The following is an 18889-nucleotide window of genomic DNA, read 5'->3' as shown; positions in this document are numbered from 1 at the left end:
TTGTAGTGCACTCCATCCACAAAGCACTTCATTGCACACGACAGATCATCACCAACCTCTGGAAGTTAATGTTTGTAGAGGCAAAAGGAATTCAGCCATGGTCAACCAATAATCACAATGGTCTGGTAGCAACCAGAACCGCTCACCACATCCCCAGGCCCTCAAGCAGTTGATTCTCTTCATCTGTCATTTCACTAACTGAATAATTACATATCTCAGAAGTCACTCTTTGCATTCTTTCCTTGTTCCAGGGACGTTTGTATACTAATAGGTCTTTGTGCCAGTGGCTCAGAAGCTGTGACTAGCATGTGGATACCATGATACCACCGTGAGGTGTCCAATTTTTAGTTCTAATTCAAGACACCTTGTTTTGCCCATAGGTATGGAAGACGTGAATTTCCAATCCAGGAAAAGCATTCAAAGGTCGTAATTCCAACTTGCTCTCATGCTAGAATAGAGGGAGGCTCAACAAAATGCAAGGGTGCAGAGAAACGCCAAATCCCACAGGTACTTTAAAGGAGTTGACTGCATCTTTGCCAATCACACGAACGCTGCACTGCAGATTTGTGCAGACCCTGGCCTACTGCTTTTAACGTTGCACCAGCTGTGGACGTCTGGTTGCATCTCAAAGCATTTCAAAGCCAGCCTTACCCGCAGACATCACTGTCCAGGTGTTAACAGCGCTGTTTTGCTAGCAGCACAGTTTCCCAGATTACCTGTACTACTGTGAGCAGGTTTTTAAAGCACTATGCACCCACAACTCTGTCACACTAATGGCTCAAGGTGTGCACAGCCGAAACCTCCTGAAACGCCAACCTTTCTCCACTAAGCTTCTGTACGAACACTGGGCACCAGCTCCTGAGACAGCCTGCACAGGCACAGCCTTCTCAAACATACAGAGCCAGCAAAGGGATGAAGAAATCTATTGTGAGCAGGATAGAACGGAGTCAGGCAACCTATCATTTCAAATTATTTGGCATTGTGCATCTTTCTGAAGAGCATAAAGCCTGCTCTCCCTCCCCTACTCCAGGAACTAGACTAAAAACGCAAATACCTGAAACCATGTTTCACACAGTAAATCTCACCCAAAGTGCTGGAGCCTAGCTGCTCACTAGTGCATTTTTGGGGCCCAGATGGATATCTGTTTCCCGGACTAGCAGTGGGGCCTCCCAACAGCATCGCTGCCTTTTCAAGGAATACAGGCCCGTGCTCCTGTTAGTTTTCCTAGACTCACACACAGTTGAGCTTCATTATTTGAAAATACATTTATATCCACATAATTTTACTAAGTAACAGTAGAACTCCTATGCAAAAATATAACTGTCCCAGTTGCAAGGTAGAGTACCTTTTATTTATAGCAAACAACAGATGTCCATACCAAACATCTGAAGAAAATCTGGACATTGCATTGATTCTTGGAGGGGCTGTAAATAACTGAGATCATAGACGTTTTCTGGGCATAGTTCCAAGATGGCACTACTGTTTCTGTTCAAACCCAAAGTGTATTTATTACACTTGAATCCCAAGAGTTTCTGTTTTTATTATGGGTAGGCATATGGGATTCCAGGCCAACTCTGCGTTCCACGAGGCAGTCTTATTTGATATCGTGAGAACATGTAGCTTTTGTCCTTGAGCCACATCTTTCAGCCTCTGGGATTGTTTCCCATCAGCATTTCCCCACCTCATCTTTGTGGCTCGCAACTTTCCTACTTGAGGCTTGGTTGCTTTCCTGCCTAAGTAATCAGACAGTTCCAGGATTGCCTACAGATTAGATAAACTGACTCTGAGTTCTCATGGACCCAAGTTACTTCATGAAGCAGCTTTGTGTATTTGCAGAGAACTCAGCTGATGGCAATAATACAGTATCTCAAAGGAGCCAAAGTGACATTTCCTTACCTTCAAGGGAACTACTGCAACAAGCCAGCGAATCCATACGCCACACCTTCTTCTAGCTTGCTGTGATCTCCTAGTATTCACTGGAGTCAAATTCCTTAAATAGCGAGTTCGAAGTCTGACACATAGCAGCACACAGCTCTATAAGAACCACAAGATATGCCAATACCCTGCACTTAGCATTTCTAGAACACCATGAGGCAATAAGCTGTTACAGAGAAATCTGAAACTTGTGGAGTGCTTAATTATGAATTTTAATTTTAGATCAAGAGATGCTAAAAACTGAACTGGTGCCTTGACAGAGTTCTAATAAAAGGCAGTATCACCCCCCTTTAAATCTCTGTCTCCTTTAAATAAGAGGAGAATTAACTCAATTAATCCAGACTAGTCTTGCAATGAGACACTTGTTCTCTTGCTGTTCACATAGGGACCAACAGCAGGTTGAATTCCACTTGATTTCCTCTAAACGCATATACTCACCCCTTTGTTGGATAATTATATTCATATAATATATTCATATACATATTTCAGAAAGGCAAGCATGGGGCTCAACACTGAATTCTAACACTGGTTATCCCCTTGTCCCAAATGGGATAGAACTAACAAAAATCCTTTCAGAAGACAGCAAAATTTTCATGCAAGTATTAGCTTCTGTCTACATGGATACTGTTGGAACTGTCAGCAAAACTGTGTGATATTTGTGAAGTGATAAGGATACAAGCCCTATACAGGTGTCCTGAATACACCCACCCCCTTCAACACACACCATCAGCTGCCCCAAGAGGATTCCCTCCTGATAGACCAAACAGCCAGCGGGACCTGGCTTCCAGAGGGCTCCACTTCAGCTAAAAAGCATCTGCCACTTGGCAAGCTGCAAATGAAAGCCTTGGAGAGTTTTGCCAACCAGGGCACCCTGCGTCACCCACTTCTTAACCCCACCTGAACATCCACACAATGAACCTAAATTTTCCAGGCAACACCTAGGAGCAGCCAGTACCAACAAACCCATCTCCTCTGCCTCCACCCAACTGGGAGCGCACACGAGAAGAGGCCTTCAGGCATGGGCTATGAGAAACAAGACCAACCGTAACACCCAACTGCTCTTAGTTCAGCAACTTACCCCAGCAAGATCACCGAGCTTCATGAGTTCTGAACAGAAACTAGATCTGCTCATGAGTAACAAGGGTTTTCCATCTGCCATCGGGTTTTCCATGCTTCAGTTTTGATCAGAGTATTTCTTTGAGACAAAATCTGCCAGTGGACTTCATTCAAAAAGGTGACAGAGCAGCACAGACCTTAACCATCACAATTTGGGTAACAAGCAGCTTACCTACATCTTTTGTGATCTTTTCTGCTTTGTAAGTTAAACACATTTTTCTTGTAAAATCACCAGAATTTTCAGAGAAGTAGCTTCATGCAAAAAACTTCAGATGACAAAAACACACAAATTCTTCAAACGCATGGGACAGTACGTATCATTCATTTTTGATGCACACCAGAAGCTTTGCAACTTACAGCCAGACTTGCATAAACAACTCTAAGGTACAGTCCTACCCAAAAAAACATAGCACAGATTTCCATCACGTGACATGGCAAATACCTGGTTCTCTAAGAGAACTTAAAAAAGGCTGGTATTGCACACTGCTCAATATAACAACTCCGGAGCTTACCTACTTTCTCAGTGACTTTGGAAAAATAGTATTGAAATATACTTAGTATTTTTTTCGGCTGTCACTTGTGCATGGATGATGCTATTTTTACTTCTATAAGCATCCTTTAAATACTGCAAAAGCAACCAAAGTCAGGCTCAAGTTCTCTCTTCTAATGATTAAAAAAAGTTTAACATTCACCAATCAGTAATTGATTGTAAAATCTGAATAGCATGTAACATTAATTTTACTGAGCATCATATTTCAGTGCTCCAGTATTCACAGTGCATCTGCTTTTATGAGAAAACCATAAATATAGAAATTAGCTTTATATCTTCTGCCAAGATTTAAATCATAATTCCCATAGGGCAGCGCCTTTAATGATATGAAGGCATTGTTTCACCAGACTCACTCAGTCACAAAAGTAAAACCAAATCCTACGGATCAGCTGAAGACATTTACTCACTATCTTTTAAGTCTGTATTAGTTCCACAGGTCTGCCACAGCTTTGCTGATCCCTCCTCAGAAAAAAAGTTGGCTGGTGTTGCCTCTTGTGAAGAGAGGAGTTTGCAAACAGTCCATCCTGACAGAACTACTAAACAGAGGACACTACTGGGATAAAAAGGGTTGAAACCATCATCATTTAGCACCTACCGGTCATCCTACAGTGTAAGTATTACGCTTAGACTTCAAGAAATTATCTACATTCAGAAACTGCAGACTTTGAAGGAAAGCCTCTAGTTTCTTGACATGTTCAAACAAGAACTCTTTGGATATCCTCCTCCTACACAATCAAAGCAGAAAATAAGAACTTATTTTAAAAATCAGCACTTCCTTCTATTCCAAAGTGAAGGACCCATTGCAAATACGAAAACATCAAACTCCTCCTGCAGTTTTACAACCGAGAGACAACAAACAGGACAGGAGGGAGACAGGGAGTGCTGCACTTGACAGCCCCCCAGCCAACTTCGGGAGGCGGCAGCGTGCAGAGGTTTGCCTGCCCTCACCTCTGCAGGTGACCTTAGAGCTACACAATTAAGAGAAACCCGAAGAGATGGAGCCCTGTGCCAGCCAGGAGCAGAGCTGGGATACTGCATAACCTCCCTCCCTCCCACCCACAGGTGCCTGCTCGCTGGCTGCCTGTCTTCTGCCAGCAAGCACAGCCGTGCTTCCCAAACAGTTACTCCCTATCAGCCCAGATAAGCTGTAGGCAGAAGAAAACTCGCCAGGGACAGGCCAAAATACACAAGTGAAGTGAACTGAGCTGCAAACAGGAGCCATGGACCTGTGCCTGCTGCTGTTTCGCCTCTGAGGAGGATGGAAGGGAACATTTATACAGCAGCAGAGCCTTGCACCAGCTTGCCAGCCTAGAGCAATGCAGAGGCACGGCACGGACCCAGCCAGTGGACGTCTTCAGCAACAGTTTCATTACCTACACTGACCTGTGCCAGATGAACCAGCACTCTTCTAAGTTAACAATGGAGGATGCTCAGCATCCAGCTGAGCTCTGCATTTTGTTGTCCCGTCACAAGAGCAGGTCCAGACAACGGCCATGAAGATGATCGGAGGGCTGGAGCACCTCTCCTATGAAGACATGCTGATAGAGCTGGGGTTGTTCAGCCTGGAGAAGGGAAGGCTCCAGGGAGACCTTATAGCAGCCCTCTAGTACCTAAAGGGGCCTACAGGAAAGCTGGGGAGGGACTCTTTGTCAGGGAGTGGAGTGATAGCACAAGACTTTCAACTAAAAGAGGGTAGATTTAGAGCAGGCATCAGGAAGAAATCCTTCACTCAGAGGGTGGTGAGGCACTGGCACAGGCTGCCCAGAGAAGCTGTGGATGCCCCATCCCTGGAGGTGCTCAAGGCCAGGCTGGATGGGGCTTTGGGCAGCCTGGTCTGGTGGGAGGTGTCCCTGCCCATGGCAGGGGGTTGGAACTAGGGGATCTTTAAGGTCCCTTCCAACCCAAACCATTCTGTGACGCTATGTCTAACTGTTCTTTCAACATCCGCCTGTGATCAATGCTGTTACACTTGCCCACAGCGTTTGGGAACCAGGGAATAACTTAAAATCCACATGGGCAGACACAGAAGGGACAGGGAACTGCATTCAAGAAAAGTTAAGAAGGAAACCAAGGAACAACACTCCCTCATTGTTTTTATGCTCCTTCTCTACCCTCCACCTGTCCAAACTGGCATCAGGCCCAAACACACTAAGGTGAGCTATGAACATGTCTCGTGGCCCTTCAAAACATTCAAATTACTTTGTTAAAATAATTTATTTGCCCTACTCAGCTATGACAGAGAAGAACCAGAAATGCAGTAAGTGTTAAGAGAAACCTCGCCACTCCTTCCCCTTCCCGAGCCTTTAACTATTTCCTCCTGTTAACAGCACAGCTCAACCATTCCCCCCCCCGCAACAGTAAGCTTAACTTAACCAAGGGTATTATAAAGCCCTGTTGAAAAGCCCCACCATCCAGTCTAAGAGTATTTAAGGCCGAAACGCCACAACCAAAGCTTCAGGGCAGAACCTGTCCTGTTGGAAGCACGTAAAAGAGCCCCCAGCTGAAAACGTAGTACAGTCAGACAGGCGCAGTCTCCCACCTCATCACTGCTTGTACAGGAGATACCCTTAAGGGTAAAGGAGGAAGGCCTTGAGTACACAGCACTAGTCTTACAGCTGGCCACTCGGCCCCAAACCTGCATTTCACAGAAGAAAATGCAGGAAAAAACTCGTTACTCATGAGCAAGTGTGGGTTCTGTATGCACCAGAGAACTTGCGAAGCTCAGTGATCTTACTTGGGAAACTTGGGAAACTTTGGCAGAAGGAAAATCCATGCTCAGAGAGTGAAGAGCCATATCTGGTCGTCAGCCAGTAACTCCCCCACCTCCTGGCTTTGCTGTGGGCGAGGGAGGGAAAAGTAGAAGCTGAAAAAGAAAAAACAGCCTAAATCCATGACTTTCAAGAGCCCTTGCTGCCCGCGAACAATGTGGTCAAACAGGGCTATCCTGGGTGCCCTTCTTTTCCCCAAACAGCAGCCCTCTGCAAGCACAGGTGCAACGCCTGCTCCAGACTGCACTAAGTTCCCAAGTACCGCAAAACACCTGCTAAGAGCACTGCCGTCCACAGTCCACACTTTCTCAAAACAAACCAATTCAAACATCTCTGACTGAAGCTCAGGGCGAGCCTACCGTCTGCACGCGTTTTTCATTACAGCTTCCACAGGTATCACAGGTTGAATGCCATGGTTTTAAAGCCAGCTGAATTATCCCTTGCCAATTTTAGTCTGCATGGCTAGATTTTATCATTTACTTGAAACAAACTTATCAGGATTTGGTGGTTTTCTTCCACTGTCTTTTCTAAGTAGATCAGCACGTGTAGCTTTTATGCTATACATCTTGCAGTTAAGTATCTGGATGATTTTTATGGATTCCATATTTAAAAAGTAATAAAGACAGAAGTAGAACATTAACACTTTATCAAGCAAGAATGCATTTTTAAGTTGTCCATAGGATGATTATTCTGAGAGATTTCCCTGATCCATGTGAAATCTGACAACTGTGCTCCTTCTGCAGTATTAAACTCCATGCAGTTACTTACAGTTTACAACGCTGTACTGCACTGGCACCTCTGAACTTTGAATACAAAGCCTGCTTTCTTCATTTCTTGTCCCAAGAGCAAGGAAAACAAGCTGATGCAACAGAAAGGTAATGCTACTTTCTGCCACATCTGCCTACTGTCACAAATACAAGTCCGATTACATGCAGTATGCCCTCACATAACGAAACCAAGCTAATAGGAAAACAACGTCAGAAAGTACTGCAGAGTTGTTCTTCCCGAACGACAAGCACCTCGCACGTGCGTTCGTTCACCGGCACGTTTAACTGAACATCCTTCAGTTAAACCGGTCCATTCCGAGAGTCAAAACGCTAGGTAGAAAACCTGAAGATACAGGGGCCCATACCATTAAATAACAGTAACATATTTCCATTGTGGTTCATTTCAGAGGAAAGTTGGCAAGGAGTTAAGGCTCATCCTTGACTGTTGAATCCTCAGACACTATAGCATAATGAGAGTGCTGGGAAATCCAAAGGAAAACTTACTTAATAAAGACTCCTTTTTTCTTATTACATTAACTTCTTACAGTTCCTGGAGAGGCATACGTCTTTGATACAGACACGTGAAAAGAAAAATGAAAAAGAAATAAAAAAGAGGAAATGCATACATGCAGCAGCAGCACAGGAATTAATGTACGATCAGCCATCCATTTAGGCAACATCCTACCTGAAAGTAATTGCGAAAGATGCTCCAACAAAGGAAGTGTCCTGGCAGAAAGCAGTTATAGCAACAGCAGCACTGAACGATACCATACCTTGGGATCTCAATATAGTGAGACTAAGGTTAGTGGCATCGGTCACTGTATTTAAACACTTAAAATAAAGAAGCCCGACAGCGAGGAGAAGGAAGTTTAGAACTAACAGCATGATCCTCTCGGGACAAAGCGCAGGTAGGAGCACCTGGCTAACCTCTGTTAGCATCCAAAGCATTAAGCCATCTTCATCACCACTACACGCTTCCTACCCTAACCTTTTCTTTGCTGCTATGGGAAGTACACCCATAAACGTGGTGCTTCTCTAAACTCTGCGTTTCCCACAGATGCTTTATGGATGAGAAGTGTCTCAGGCTCCATCGCAGACCTTATGCAGAGCAGTGCTTCGCCTCGGTAATGGTCCGTAGTGGCCTGGCTGGCTGCAGCAGCGAAAACAACTCCTCCAACACTGCTCGATAAGAGTAACTCCTCCAAAACAGCCTGCTTAGAGCATGAGCGAAAGCAGTAGGATTTGCATGCTAAGAGTGGGTTATTTCCACAGCTGTTGACACAGGTTCACGCTTCGCATTATTCATCCCTCTCAATTCCGTGAAAGCCTCAATTTTCAAGTCACAAACTACCGCAACTTGGCCAGTCGGCGGGCAGAGAGCAAGAGACCTGCCCCGAGACTCCCTAAAGACAACAAAAACTTGTTTTATGGAGGCTCCCAGACCCACACTGCGGTCACTGAGAGCGCCTCCAGCGCTGTAAGCGCCCCCAGCGCCCCCCGCCTTACAGCCCCCAGGCAGTTTTGGGGCCGGCGAGCAGCTCGCCCCAAACTTTGCGCGCACCCGGGGGCCGCTCCCCACCGCGGCTGTCAGCCGCCCCTCGGCACCCAGGGGACCCCCGCGGCCCCCCGGCTCTCCCCTGCAGCCGGGGGCCGGGCAGGGCGCCCCCCCCCCACACCCCCGACTCACCTGGGGGCAGCTGCAGGTTGGCCGGCAGCTGGATGGTGGCGGCGGGCGGCCCCTTGGGAGCCACCGCCGGCCGCGGAGCCCCCCCGGCGGCCACCCGCAGCAGCGGGGGCCCCGCGGGCGGCGGGGCGGAGGGCGCCGGGCCGCCGGGCGCCTTGGAGGAGGCGGCGGCGGCGCTGCCCCGCGAGGGAGCCGGGGAGCCGGCCGCGGTGCTCGCCGCCTGCTCCGGGTGCCCGGCGGGCACGAGCCCTACGGGGGCGGCCGCCGGGGCGCTCATGGAGGAGGAGGAGGCGGCGACGGGGCGCGGGAGAGCGGGGGCGGCCGCGTCGCGTAGAGCCCCGCGGCGCCCCGCAGCATCGCGGGCGGGCGGCGCTCAGGCGCTGCCCCGGCGGCGGGCACACATGGCCGGTCCGGTCACCCCGCCGCTGCCGGCGGCGGCTCGGGCGGCGCACACGTGGGCCCGGCCTCCCCTGCCGGCGGCGAGAGGGAAGGAGGGGACGGCGAGGGAAGGAAGGCGGGCGGAGGGCGGGCCCGGGCCGCCCAGCTCGCCCTACTGCGGCGGCGCCCGCCCCGGGCCGGCCCCGCCGCCCCTCGCAGCCCCGCGGCGGGCGCGGCGGGGTTGTGTCAGGGAGGCGAGGCGTGCCCGTCCCCGCCGCGGTGGGGTGCCGGCGTGACCTTGGGCCGGTTTCAGTGGGGTTCGCAGCCGCTCTGTGCACCTGCTCCGCCGTGCCCCTACAGCCGGAGGCTCGCTGCTCGCCTGGCCGCGGTGGGAGCAGCGGGACTGCAGAAATCGAGGCCTGGCGTGCAGTTCGTCGCAGCAGTACAAACCCCACCAAATCCGGCGAAGCGTTAGCAGAAAGTTTCATTTCGGCACCTCTTACGTTACTCGTCTATCTCAGCCACGTTCTCAGGTGGAAATGTGCACAAGAAATGCAATTAGTTGAGGATGAAGTGGAAAGCTAAAACGTGAACCGAATACAAAAACAGTACAACTCTGCTCCATGCCCTGACAGATAGCTCCGTGCACTGCTGCTTATCACTTTGTCACGCTGCGGTAGGAGGAGGGACATTCCTTTTCTTGCCCATTTCCACCACAACCTTGCTCAGTTTCAGCATAACTGCTTATAAAGGCTGTCAGCAGCCGCTGAAAAGGCAACAGAGCAGGAATCACTTGAGACCTGCAAGCACGTGGCCACAGCACAGGTAGCCATATCCTCCCAGACTTCACTGGTACAGACAGCAACAGGCTCGAGGACACGTCGCTGGGGCGACCTGATTAAGTGTCTCAATTTTTATACACACGTCCAGCTCGATCTGCCATACTTCCACCACTATTGTTACACTGGTAGCTGTTAACAGGTTGCAGAAAGTCCTGCTATCCCACCTTCATTTCAACATACCAGCTAAGAGAAACCGCACCAGAGATACATACTCCTAAATCCAGGAGCCTAACAGGACTATTTAGGATCCAAACACAGTGCTTGCTGTCTCGCACAGCATCCCCTCGCCCTCATCACCACAGCTCTCCTTTCCCTTGCCTCAGGCATTCTGCCCTTCCAGAACAAACTCGGTCCAAAATCCCAGAGAGGCAGCAGCAATACCTAGTTTCAAAGTGCAAGAGTGGACTAGAAAGACCCTGGAAGAGGAGGCCATGGGGTACGGCAGGGAGGAGGCACTCTCTGCACCCCTTTCGGATCTGCCAAGTCTGAGCTAATTAAATTACAATTACATGTATGAGCCAATGTTACACGCCCAAGGTAACAACCAGGGTATTAGTTACCTCCCATGTGCCCAAGGATGCTCAGAGAACAGAAGGCAGGGAAACTTCTCTTCCAGAAAAAAAAAAAAAAAAGACAGTGACTGATGGCAGAAGGAGCTGGATGCACAGGTAGGCACGCTGTCCTCAGAACAAGCTCTGCTCTTCTGGGACTTGAAGGAAGAATGTAGTTGGCCCATTAGTTAAGACCAAGTTTCCTTTTCTTGGGGCCATTCAACTTCTGGAGGAATCTTTGAGACCACTATGAGAGTCCTTAGAAGGGAAAGCATACCTGGAAGAGAAAAAGAAGCAACTGAAGTAAAAGAGTATGCACTAAAGCTGGGAGGAACCACAGTGTGAAAAGAGAGAGCGGAAAATACAGCGTAGTGAGACAAAACATCCTGAGACTGCAAAAGGAGCAAAGAGGGTAATATGAAAGACAACACAGGAGAAGGTATAGCACAATGATAATGAAGAGGGGAAAAAAGAAGCACTGAACAAAGCCCACAAGATTTAGAAATATACACGTCTTAAAAATAGTTTTAAAAATCACTGGGCTAAGTTAAAGTGCCGTAAGCATCCTCTCCAAACAAAGCAGGTGTACCTATCATTCTATGAAACTGCACAGGAAATAAAAGGAAGAGTTCTTTCTCCACACTGGAAAAATGTGTTATAATAAAGGAACTAATATTCCACAACTCCTGTCCAGACAGCAGTCCTTAACTCTTTCAAAAACAGACCTTTATGAAGTCCGTAGATCTGAAGGCAGTTTCACATCCAACACCTTGTTTCAACCCTATAAAATCCATCTAATATGCTTCAGGGTTTTTAATCTGTCAGTAATCCTCTTTACAAAAGTTTTATTTTCTCTCTGATTGATAAATCATCAATTAAATACAAGCAGCAAATTAGCTGGAATGAGAAACTTGTAATATTTGCCTTAAGCTTTTCTTAAATGACAGAGACTTGACAGCACTATAGAACTAACTTACACATGTAACTGTGACATGAAGGGAAGAAACATGTGAAGATTTAATCTCGTTAGTTAAAATATACAATTTTAATGGGAAAAATTAAAAGGTCATAACTAGGTTTACCATGAAACGTGTTAAATAGCAACAAAGAACATGAGCTGTTCTGGAAAAGATGCTGAAAGAAGTGAGATGCCGTAGATAAGAGTAATAAACATTAGGGAAGAGAAAAATTCGCACCAAGGGAAGGGAAGGGAAGGGAAGGGAAGGGAAGGGAAGGGAAGGGAAGGGAAGGGAAGGGAAGGGAAGGGAAGGGAAGGGAAGGGAAGGGAAGGGAAGGGATGAGAATGAGTTGGCTGGAAATGAAGAAATAGAAGATATGACCAAATAGATTAAACAATGGGAATGCAAACGTGAATTTATTTAGTAATGAAAATGGACAAGTAAAATCATGACTGGTTGTTTAATATCCTCAGGAACCACACCTCTACATTAAGTTTGCAATTTGAGTAGACTTTTTAAAATTCATAGTCAGTGTCACAATCTGCCCTGTTTTTTCTTGACTGCCTATCTTTTACGGAAGAAACTTTTTCTTTTTGGACATTCAGGCTGACAGATGCCAAAGCCAATATTGCACTTACATAAGTCAAACTCTTTGTTCCGTGAGGTACAGTACACTGCAGCTTCAAACCTTACAAAACATTCACAAGTAGAACAAGAAGGTAGAACAAAAGGATTGGGCATATACTTTTATTTTGTTCTAGACTATAAAGCTTGCTTGACTATCCTGAGCTGCTAATAACGAGTGAGGTTACTGAACACAGAGCTTAGCCATTAGGTGAGCCACGTTAAGCAGAAGAAAGCATGCCTGGGTGTGCACCTGCTGGTTTGGGAAACCCAAAGCTACGTTACGAAGCTACGGAAGTGATCTGATGCAGCGTGAAGGTCAGGCAAGCATATGCATCTCCCAAGCTAGATTTTAAATGAGGAAAATAGATCAGAAAGCTAAACAAAAGGAGAGAAGGGAGGGATGAGCACAAGCAATAGAAATGGGTACCTGAAAATATGCAGAAGCAAAGAATAGGTACAATTAAAATGCCTCTGAAAGAAAGACTCACAGAATTAAAGTCTTAGTTATAGGGCAGAAATATATACTTAATGGAACACCGAGATAAATCAATGTTAGCGTTCTTTTACTGAGGCTTAGCATTGTAAGAATTATCTAACTGTGTTAAGGAGTCATACAGGATACCATTTGCTTTCCGGTAAAATTCACTAAGAGAAAGCAGTTTCCATCAGCTCCTGGAAAACGTTTTTTTTGTTTGTTTGTTTGGTTGTTGTTGTTGTTGTTTTGTTTTTTTTTTTTTTTTTTTCTGACAAATAACATGTGCAAGCAAAAAAGAACAGGTGAATGTATGCCTCTATTCACAGCGTACAGTGAACAAACATGTTAGGTTTAGCACAACTGTAGCTCCATCAAGTTTCAGGAAAACTACAGAGCTCAGTTTAGGAAGAAACAAGTCCATTCAGCAGCTATAGGCACTGTAGGCAATGGCTGCCTATTAGAATTTCAAAAAGGTTATAACAACCACCACAACTGTTCTGTGACTTAGGTATTTTTCTTCTTTTTCTTTTCATATTCTTTTTCATTTCTCTATTTCTGAAACTTGCATTTCAGCCTCTGTTGTACTGAAAACTTGGAATGAGACAAAAGGAAACAGTATCACTGATTTCCATACGTGATGCTATAATCTATTTATTCAATTATGTTCCTTAGCAAAAACTGTGCTGCTAAGTATTTGTGAAACACCTCAAAGCAAAACCAACCACCAGTTGAAAAATACCTCCAAGATCATTTAGTCCTATCATCCTATTGTCCCCCTACCACCAACATTGCCCATTTCTTGATTCTGACGTGAGAATTGGATGATGATCAATGAAGAGGCTACCTGCAAAGAGCAGTAGGGTCACCAGAGGGACTGAATGGGACTGTACCTCCTTCCCACCGTTTAACATCGTGCAGCAAGCGTTGTCTGTGTTACGAAGCAAACCAGCAGCCACATTGCTGAGGATCATCCTAGCCACAATAAGGCTGAGCAAAAGCTCTAACACAACTGCTATCTATCAGATGCAGACAAATCAAAACTGGCATTGGTGTTGACCGACATCCTTGAGCAGAGACTGGAATTCTGTTGCAGTAGATGGGGTGTCTTCCTGTGCCCTAGTATTAAACAAGTTCAGATGTCAGTTGGAACTACACTCCACTAGTCACTTTCCAAAACTTAAAAACATATACTGCATTTAATTGTGTCAATCGGCGTTTTATAAACACAAAGGCAGCAATCCCAGCTATTAGAAATTTTTATTTCTAAACGAAAACAGAACACTCAAGAATTAACATTCTAACGAATATTCCAACTTTGCTGGGAAAATAAGTCTACAGCACAGTTATTTTTTCTATGGAAAAGGAAAAAAAAAGGGAAAAAACACCACTGATTAGAATAAGGACATAGCAAATCAGTTTTATCAGGGTACATTATGAATTCTCCTTCGAAAGACAAGTTTGTGTCCTTATTTTCCTGGATCCTCAGAAATCTGATGTTGTAGGAAACTATTGCTGGAGTGCTGCACTCATGTAATTTCCACCTCCTTATGCTTGAATATTGTCTTGGATTAAGCACGTGCATGTTTTTTAGCTGAACATGTGTTTTAGCTGGCCTTCCACTGGCAATTTGTAATTTGATTCACTCTTAATACATAAAATACACAAAAGCATGGAAATACCTGATTTCTGAATCTGAACTGTGATCTTTCTTCCTCCTTTTAGTTCCATGGATGTTTCAAACAAATTGGTTTACTTGATCAAAAATAAAAAGAACACCTGGATTTACCTTTTTAATTATTTTGGTGAATAATAAAAATACAGATTTTTTTCCTTCTCTCTCCTTCTTCACCTCCACCCCCCCTATTCTCATATTTGAAGGGACAGAGAGGGATTATTAGCTCATTTTAAACTTAGCAAAACTGAATATATATATATATATATACACTAATATCAAAAGCATTAATGCAGAGAAAATTAATTAACTTCTTTGCATATTTGGGAAAGTTGGTCTACTTATTGCTCCTTCTCCCTTTTTCTTCTATGCTATTTTCCTAAACTTCCATATTATGGTCACTTACTGTACTATTTTATGATTAATTTTATGATGAAGTGCCTGCTGGATCTCAAAGCACACTTCTTGTTGAAATGCATTACACAAGCTGAAGGCCTGGAGGCAGGAAGCCCTAGGTCAGGGCACTTAGGCGGGGTAAATTTGAACCCACACCTTCTCTCCTGGGGATTGCCTTTGGCACCGCTAATCCACACCTGAGAGTTACTGGGGAAAGAAGCATGAAGAGCTTTAACAATGAACATGGTTTCAAAGATTGTGCTTCTTTTTTTTTTTAATTTAATTTAATTTAATTTTATTTCTTCCACTGACGGAATCACAGAGCGTCTGAGGTGAGAAGGAACCTCTGGAGGTCACCTCCTCCAACCTCTGCTCAAGCAGGGCCACCCAGAGCAGGGTGCCCAGGACTCTGTGCAGGCAGCTTTTGAAGATCTCCAAGGAGGAGACTCCACAACCTCTCTGGGCAACCTGTGCCAGTGCTCGGTCACCTGCACAACACAGAAGGGCTTCCTGATGTTCAGAGGAGCCTCCTGTGTTCCAGTTTGTGCCCATCACCTATTGTCCTGGCCTTGGTACCACTGAAAAGAGCCCGGCTCTGACCTCTTTGCTCCCTCCCTTCAGGTCTTTATACACACTGATCAGATTCCCCTGAGCCTCCTCTTCCCCAGGCTGCAGAGTCCCAGCTCTCTCAGCCTCTCCTCAGAGGAGAGGTGCTCCAGTCCCTTCATCATCTTGGTGGCCTTCATTGGACGGTCTCCAGGAGCTCCAGGTCTCTGTCGTACTGGGGAGCCCAGAACTGGACCCAGCACTCCAGGCATGGCCTCACCAGTTCTGCTGGCAGCACTTTGCCTGATGCAGCCCAGGGTGCCATTAGCTTTCTTTGCTACAAGGACGCATTGCTGGCTAATATGCATTTCTCTTAAATAGTCAAAATGTTTTGTTTATCAAGACCCATCTCTAGAGCTGGACTTCTTTAAGATATGGGAGAAATAATTGCAAGCTACAACAGTAATCTTTTCGTTTGAGACTGATAGCATTGTTTCGTAGCTTTATAAAGTCCTGGGTAGCTCAGCTCAGTATTTTATGTATCCTCTTTTTGTAACACAGTGTAGTAAGTCTTGAGAATATAGCTATTTGAAAAAAAAACAAACAAACAAAACAAAACAAAAGCCTACTGCATTCTGATCACACTTTTAGTGTGAATTCTTGTATATACTTTAAAGCCTGTATTTTCTACTTGTGAGGGAAATGGAAGCTATTAAGCTATGAAGGGACCACAGCATGTCAGAAATACTGTGATAAGGATCGCTACAGGATAAAACATTCCCAGCACTTTCATCATTTTCAAAAAAAATGATAATGTCTTATAACCAATGCTAATAGCATGTTGCCATACACCTTCCTACACAGCTTTTTGCATGAAATGTTCCCAGCAGTGTCTTACACTATTATAAATTAGCAGCAATCACTATAGCTCCCAGCACTATCAATCTACAGAGACACTACAAAAGTTACCTAACATTGTACCACCAGATGTTAGGGGAGATTTCATACATCAGGTTGAATGCACAGGTGTCACCTGGAATAATTTGTGAGATTTTGTATGAAGTTTTATACTTATTTCCTATAAAGTCATCAACGCATACCTGTGGTGGCTCGTTTCTCCTTATTATAGGAAGTTCAATGTTTTTTCAACTAGATTTCACAGTGCAGTGTACAATGAAATCATTAAAACAAGTAAGTTTACTAAGCATTTTACATTTTCGCAAAGGAAAGAAAACCAAGCTTTTCTTGAAGCATTTATCACACACTTTGTACTGGATCATTTACTTCTAGCAAGGATGATGGTGTCCTTTTGAGCTTTCTTTTCCAAAAAAACTGTTACACAATTTTAGCGTCGCATTGGCCTATTGAGTAAAGAAAGGAAGTTATACATCTCACCACAACATTAACTAATTTACCTGCTGTAATCAATCTCATAAAGGCTTGTATACATTTCAGACTGGGATTCCCCGAATATCACTATGCAATATGCAGATCAGAAATTGCCTCTCTGCCAGGCAAGATTTCCCCTTGCTACTTCTGCTTGGAGTCCGATAATGTTTCAAGATTTGATCTTATGTTTATGTTCCCAGATACTCTATTGGAACAGCAGTTCTCAATCTTTTCATGCCACACAACTTTTTCTTTACATTTACTACACCAGCATCTTTGTGTTTGCTAAAACAACTTCTGATACAGAGCTAGAGGAAGGGGATACATTTCAAAACCCTTCAACACTGTCCTGTGAGCAACAGTTCGAGAAACTCAGTCTGTCTAAGAGAAAAGCATTCTAAGTAAGCACGATGTAGAATACATCACTAACCAATGTAGAGCCATATTCAGCATTTCACAAACACCTTTTTTTGTGTGTGTGTGCAAAAAGCTGAGAATTTCCATTTTGAAGAACAGCCAAAGTTTGGTACCTATTTCTTTACATCTGATTATATATATATATATTATATATATATATAAACAGGGTTTCCCTCAAATGGAACTCAAAACTGACTGACATCTAAATTTTTATCATAGTCTTCTGGTGGACATCTAGTGGATAATAGTGTGGACATCTAAATTACTATTATCGATAGTCTCACGTGGTTTGGTGTGCAAGACTGGCTTCTAGGGCTGAAGCTATAGTCTTTTCTTGCAATATCTAGGGAATAAATATTTGTAGCAATTCAAAGGTTATATTTCCCACTCTGAAGTTTAATAAAAAAATACACCATAATAAGAATAGTAAAACCCTAGCACTTGTTCTTTTAAATGAAAAGGACAAGGTGGGCAGAAGTTTCATCTGGGTTTACTGAGGAGCTGATTACAACCACCCTGGCCCATGACATGGTCAACTAGCCATATCCCTGTTGGCCCAAGTGCTAACGCACCACTGCCAATCCTGTGGTCAAGGTTTCATCAACATTTTCTCAAATGATAAAGAAAGGGACAAAACTGGGCTTTGCACTGTTTACAGTGAAACAAGTACATTCAGAAGGGATCTTTTTCATGTTTACAACACTGTCATTAGTAAAACAGTTGTCAGATTCGGTAAATCCTCAGCTTTTCAGGGGCTCGTTGCTTGATCTATTTAATGTCTATCTGTAGGCCCCAGAATTCTTGCCCAGCTAGCTCAAAAGCTCCTTTGAAGTATTATGGTAGCTCATGAGTACAGTGGTCTGTGTTTTGGTCTGAGTTCATTAGAGATGAAAGAAATCCACAGGACAGGGGAAAAGCAGATGGTGGCTAGAACTTTCCTGCTTTCTGGCTCTTGGGAATCAAGCAGAGAACATGAGCTGTAAACCAATTAACTACACCCTTGAGGCAAAAAATAGGGAATAAGAAGCAACTACAGGCAGGTCCCAGCAGGACAGGGAACCAAAAGAAAGCGTGATGGGCATATCACAGTACCAAACAATAGATGACTGCAAAGCAAAAACACTACCACTTGCATCAGTAAGTTAACTTGGATACTCTACACCCACCTTCAGAAAAATAATTAAAAAAAATATGCAAGAAGAAAGAAAGACGGAAAGAAGGAATTCGGACTTCTCCTTACCTTTTGACTGTAAGCTCCAAGGAGATAATGGTAATGGCAGGAATAGCTAATGCCTGACATATTAAAAGTATTGCGTGTGGGGGCGGGGGAATCTAGCTTTTATATCTATGTTTCTTAAACAATGACAATGACAACACAAAATGTTTATTTATTTGCCAATACTAGCAGATACGTTAAAGCCATCAAAGGCATTAAGATGTGTTAGGAGAGGACAAAAATATCAAACTGATAAAACTAGCATTTACAGTATCAACACAATAATGAGAAAAAAATACAGCATTAAGACTATCCACTTGGAAATAAAGATAGGCCAATACAGAAGTGATATTCACATTTCAACTTTCTCTTTTGATTTTTTATTCCATTGGTAGCAAGAAATTCGTAAAATACACAGAAGCATATATACAACTAGCATAAGACTTCAAAGGATCATTATGCCTTTCAGTCCTTTGCCTCAAAGCAAACGTGATCTTTGATTTTCGCTTCACTAAGGCATATACGGTTCTAATCCATTCTGAAAAAAATTGTTCTGATTTACACGTAACCAAAGCACGGAAGGTATTACAATGTGTTGGCT

At 44.4% G+C, this 18889-nt stretch overlaps 1 protein-coding gene across 3 annotated transcripts in view; it reads right to left on the bottom strand.

Moving 5' to 3' along the window:
- The window catches only part of TAF4B (TATA-box binding protein associated factor 4b), a 70285-nt gene extending 60990 nt beyond the window's left edge, over window positions 1-9295 (bottom strand). Inside the window, exon 1 of one of the 3 annotated variants that reach the window (XM_080580554.1) lies at window positions 8824-9295. In XM_080580554.1, coding sequence (XP_080436680.1) covers window positions 8824-9097 — 274 coding nt within the window. In that variant the 5' untranslated portion in view covers window positions 9098-9295. Of the gene's footprint in view, window positions 1-1896; window positions 4611-6335; window positions 7761-8823 lie in introns of those variants that run through there. The other 2 variants (XM_080580556.1, XM_080580555.1) reach the window with 2 other exon arrangements.
- Window positions 9296-18889: the final 9594 nt, after the last annotated feature.

Source organism: Anser brachyrhynchus (genome assembly GCF_964034855.1).
Source record: "Anser brachyrhynchus genome assembly, chromosome: 2".
Lineage (NCBI taxonomy): Eukaryota > Metazoa > Chordata > Aves > Anseriformes > Anatidae > Anser > Anser brachyrhynchus.
Note: the sequence above shows the minus strand (reverse complement) of the source record. Positions and strands in the feature narration are given on the sequence as shown.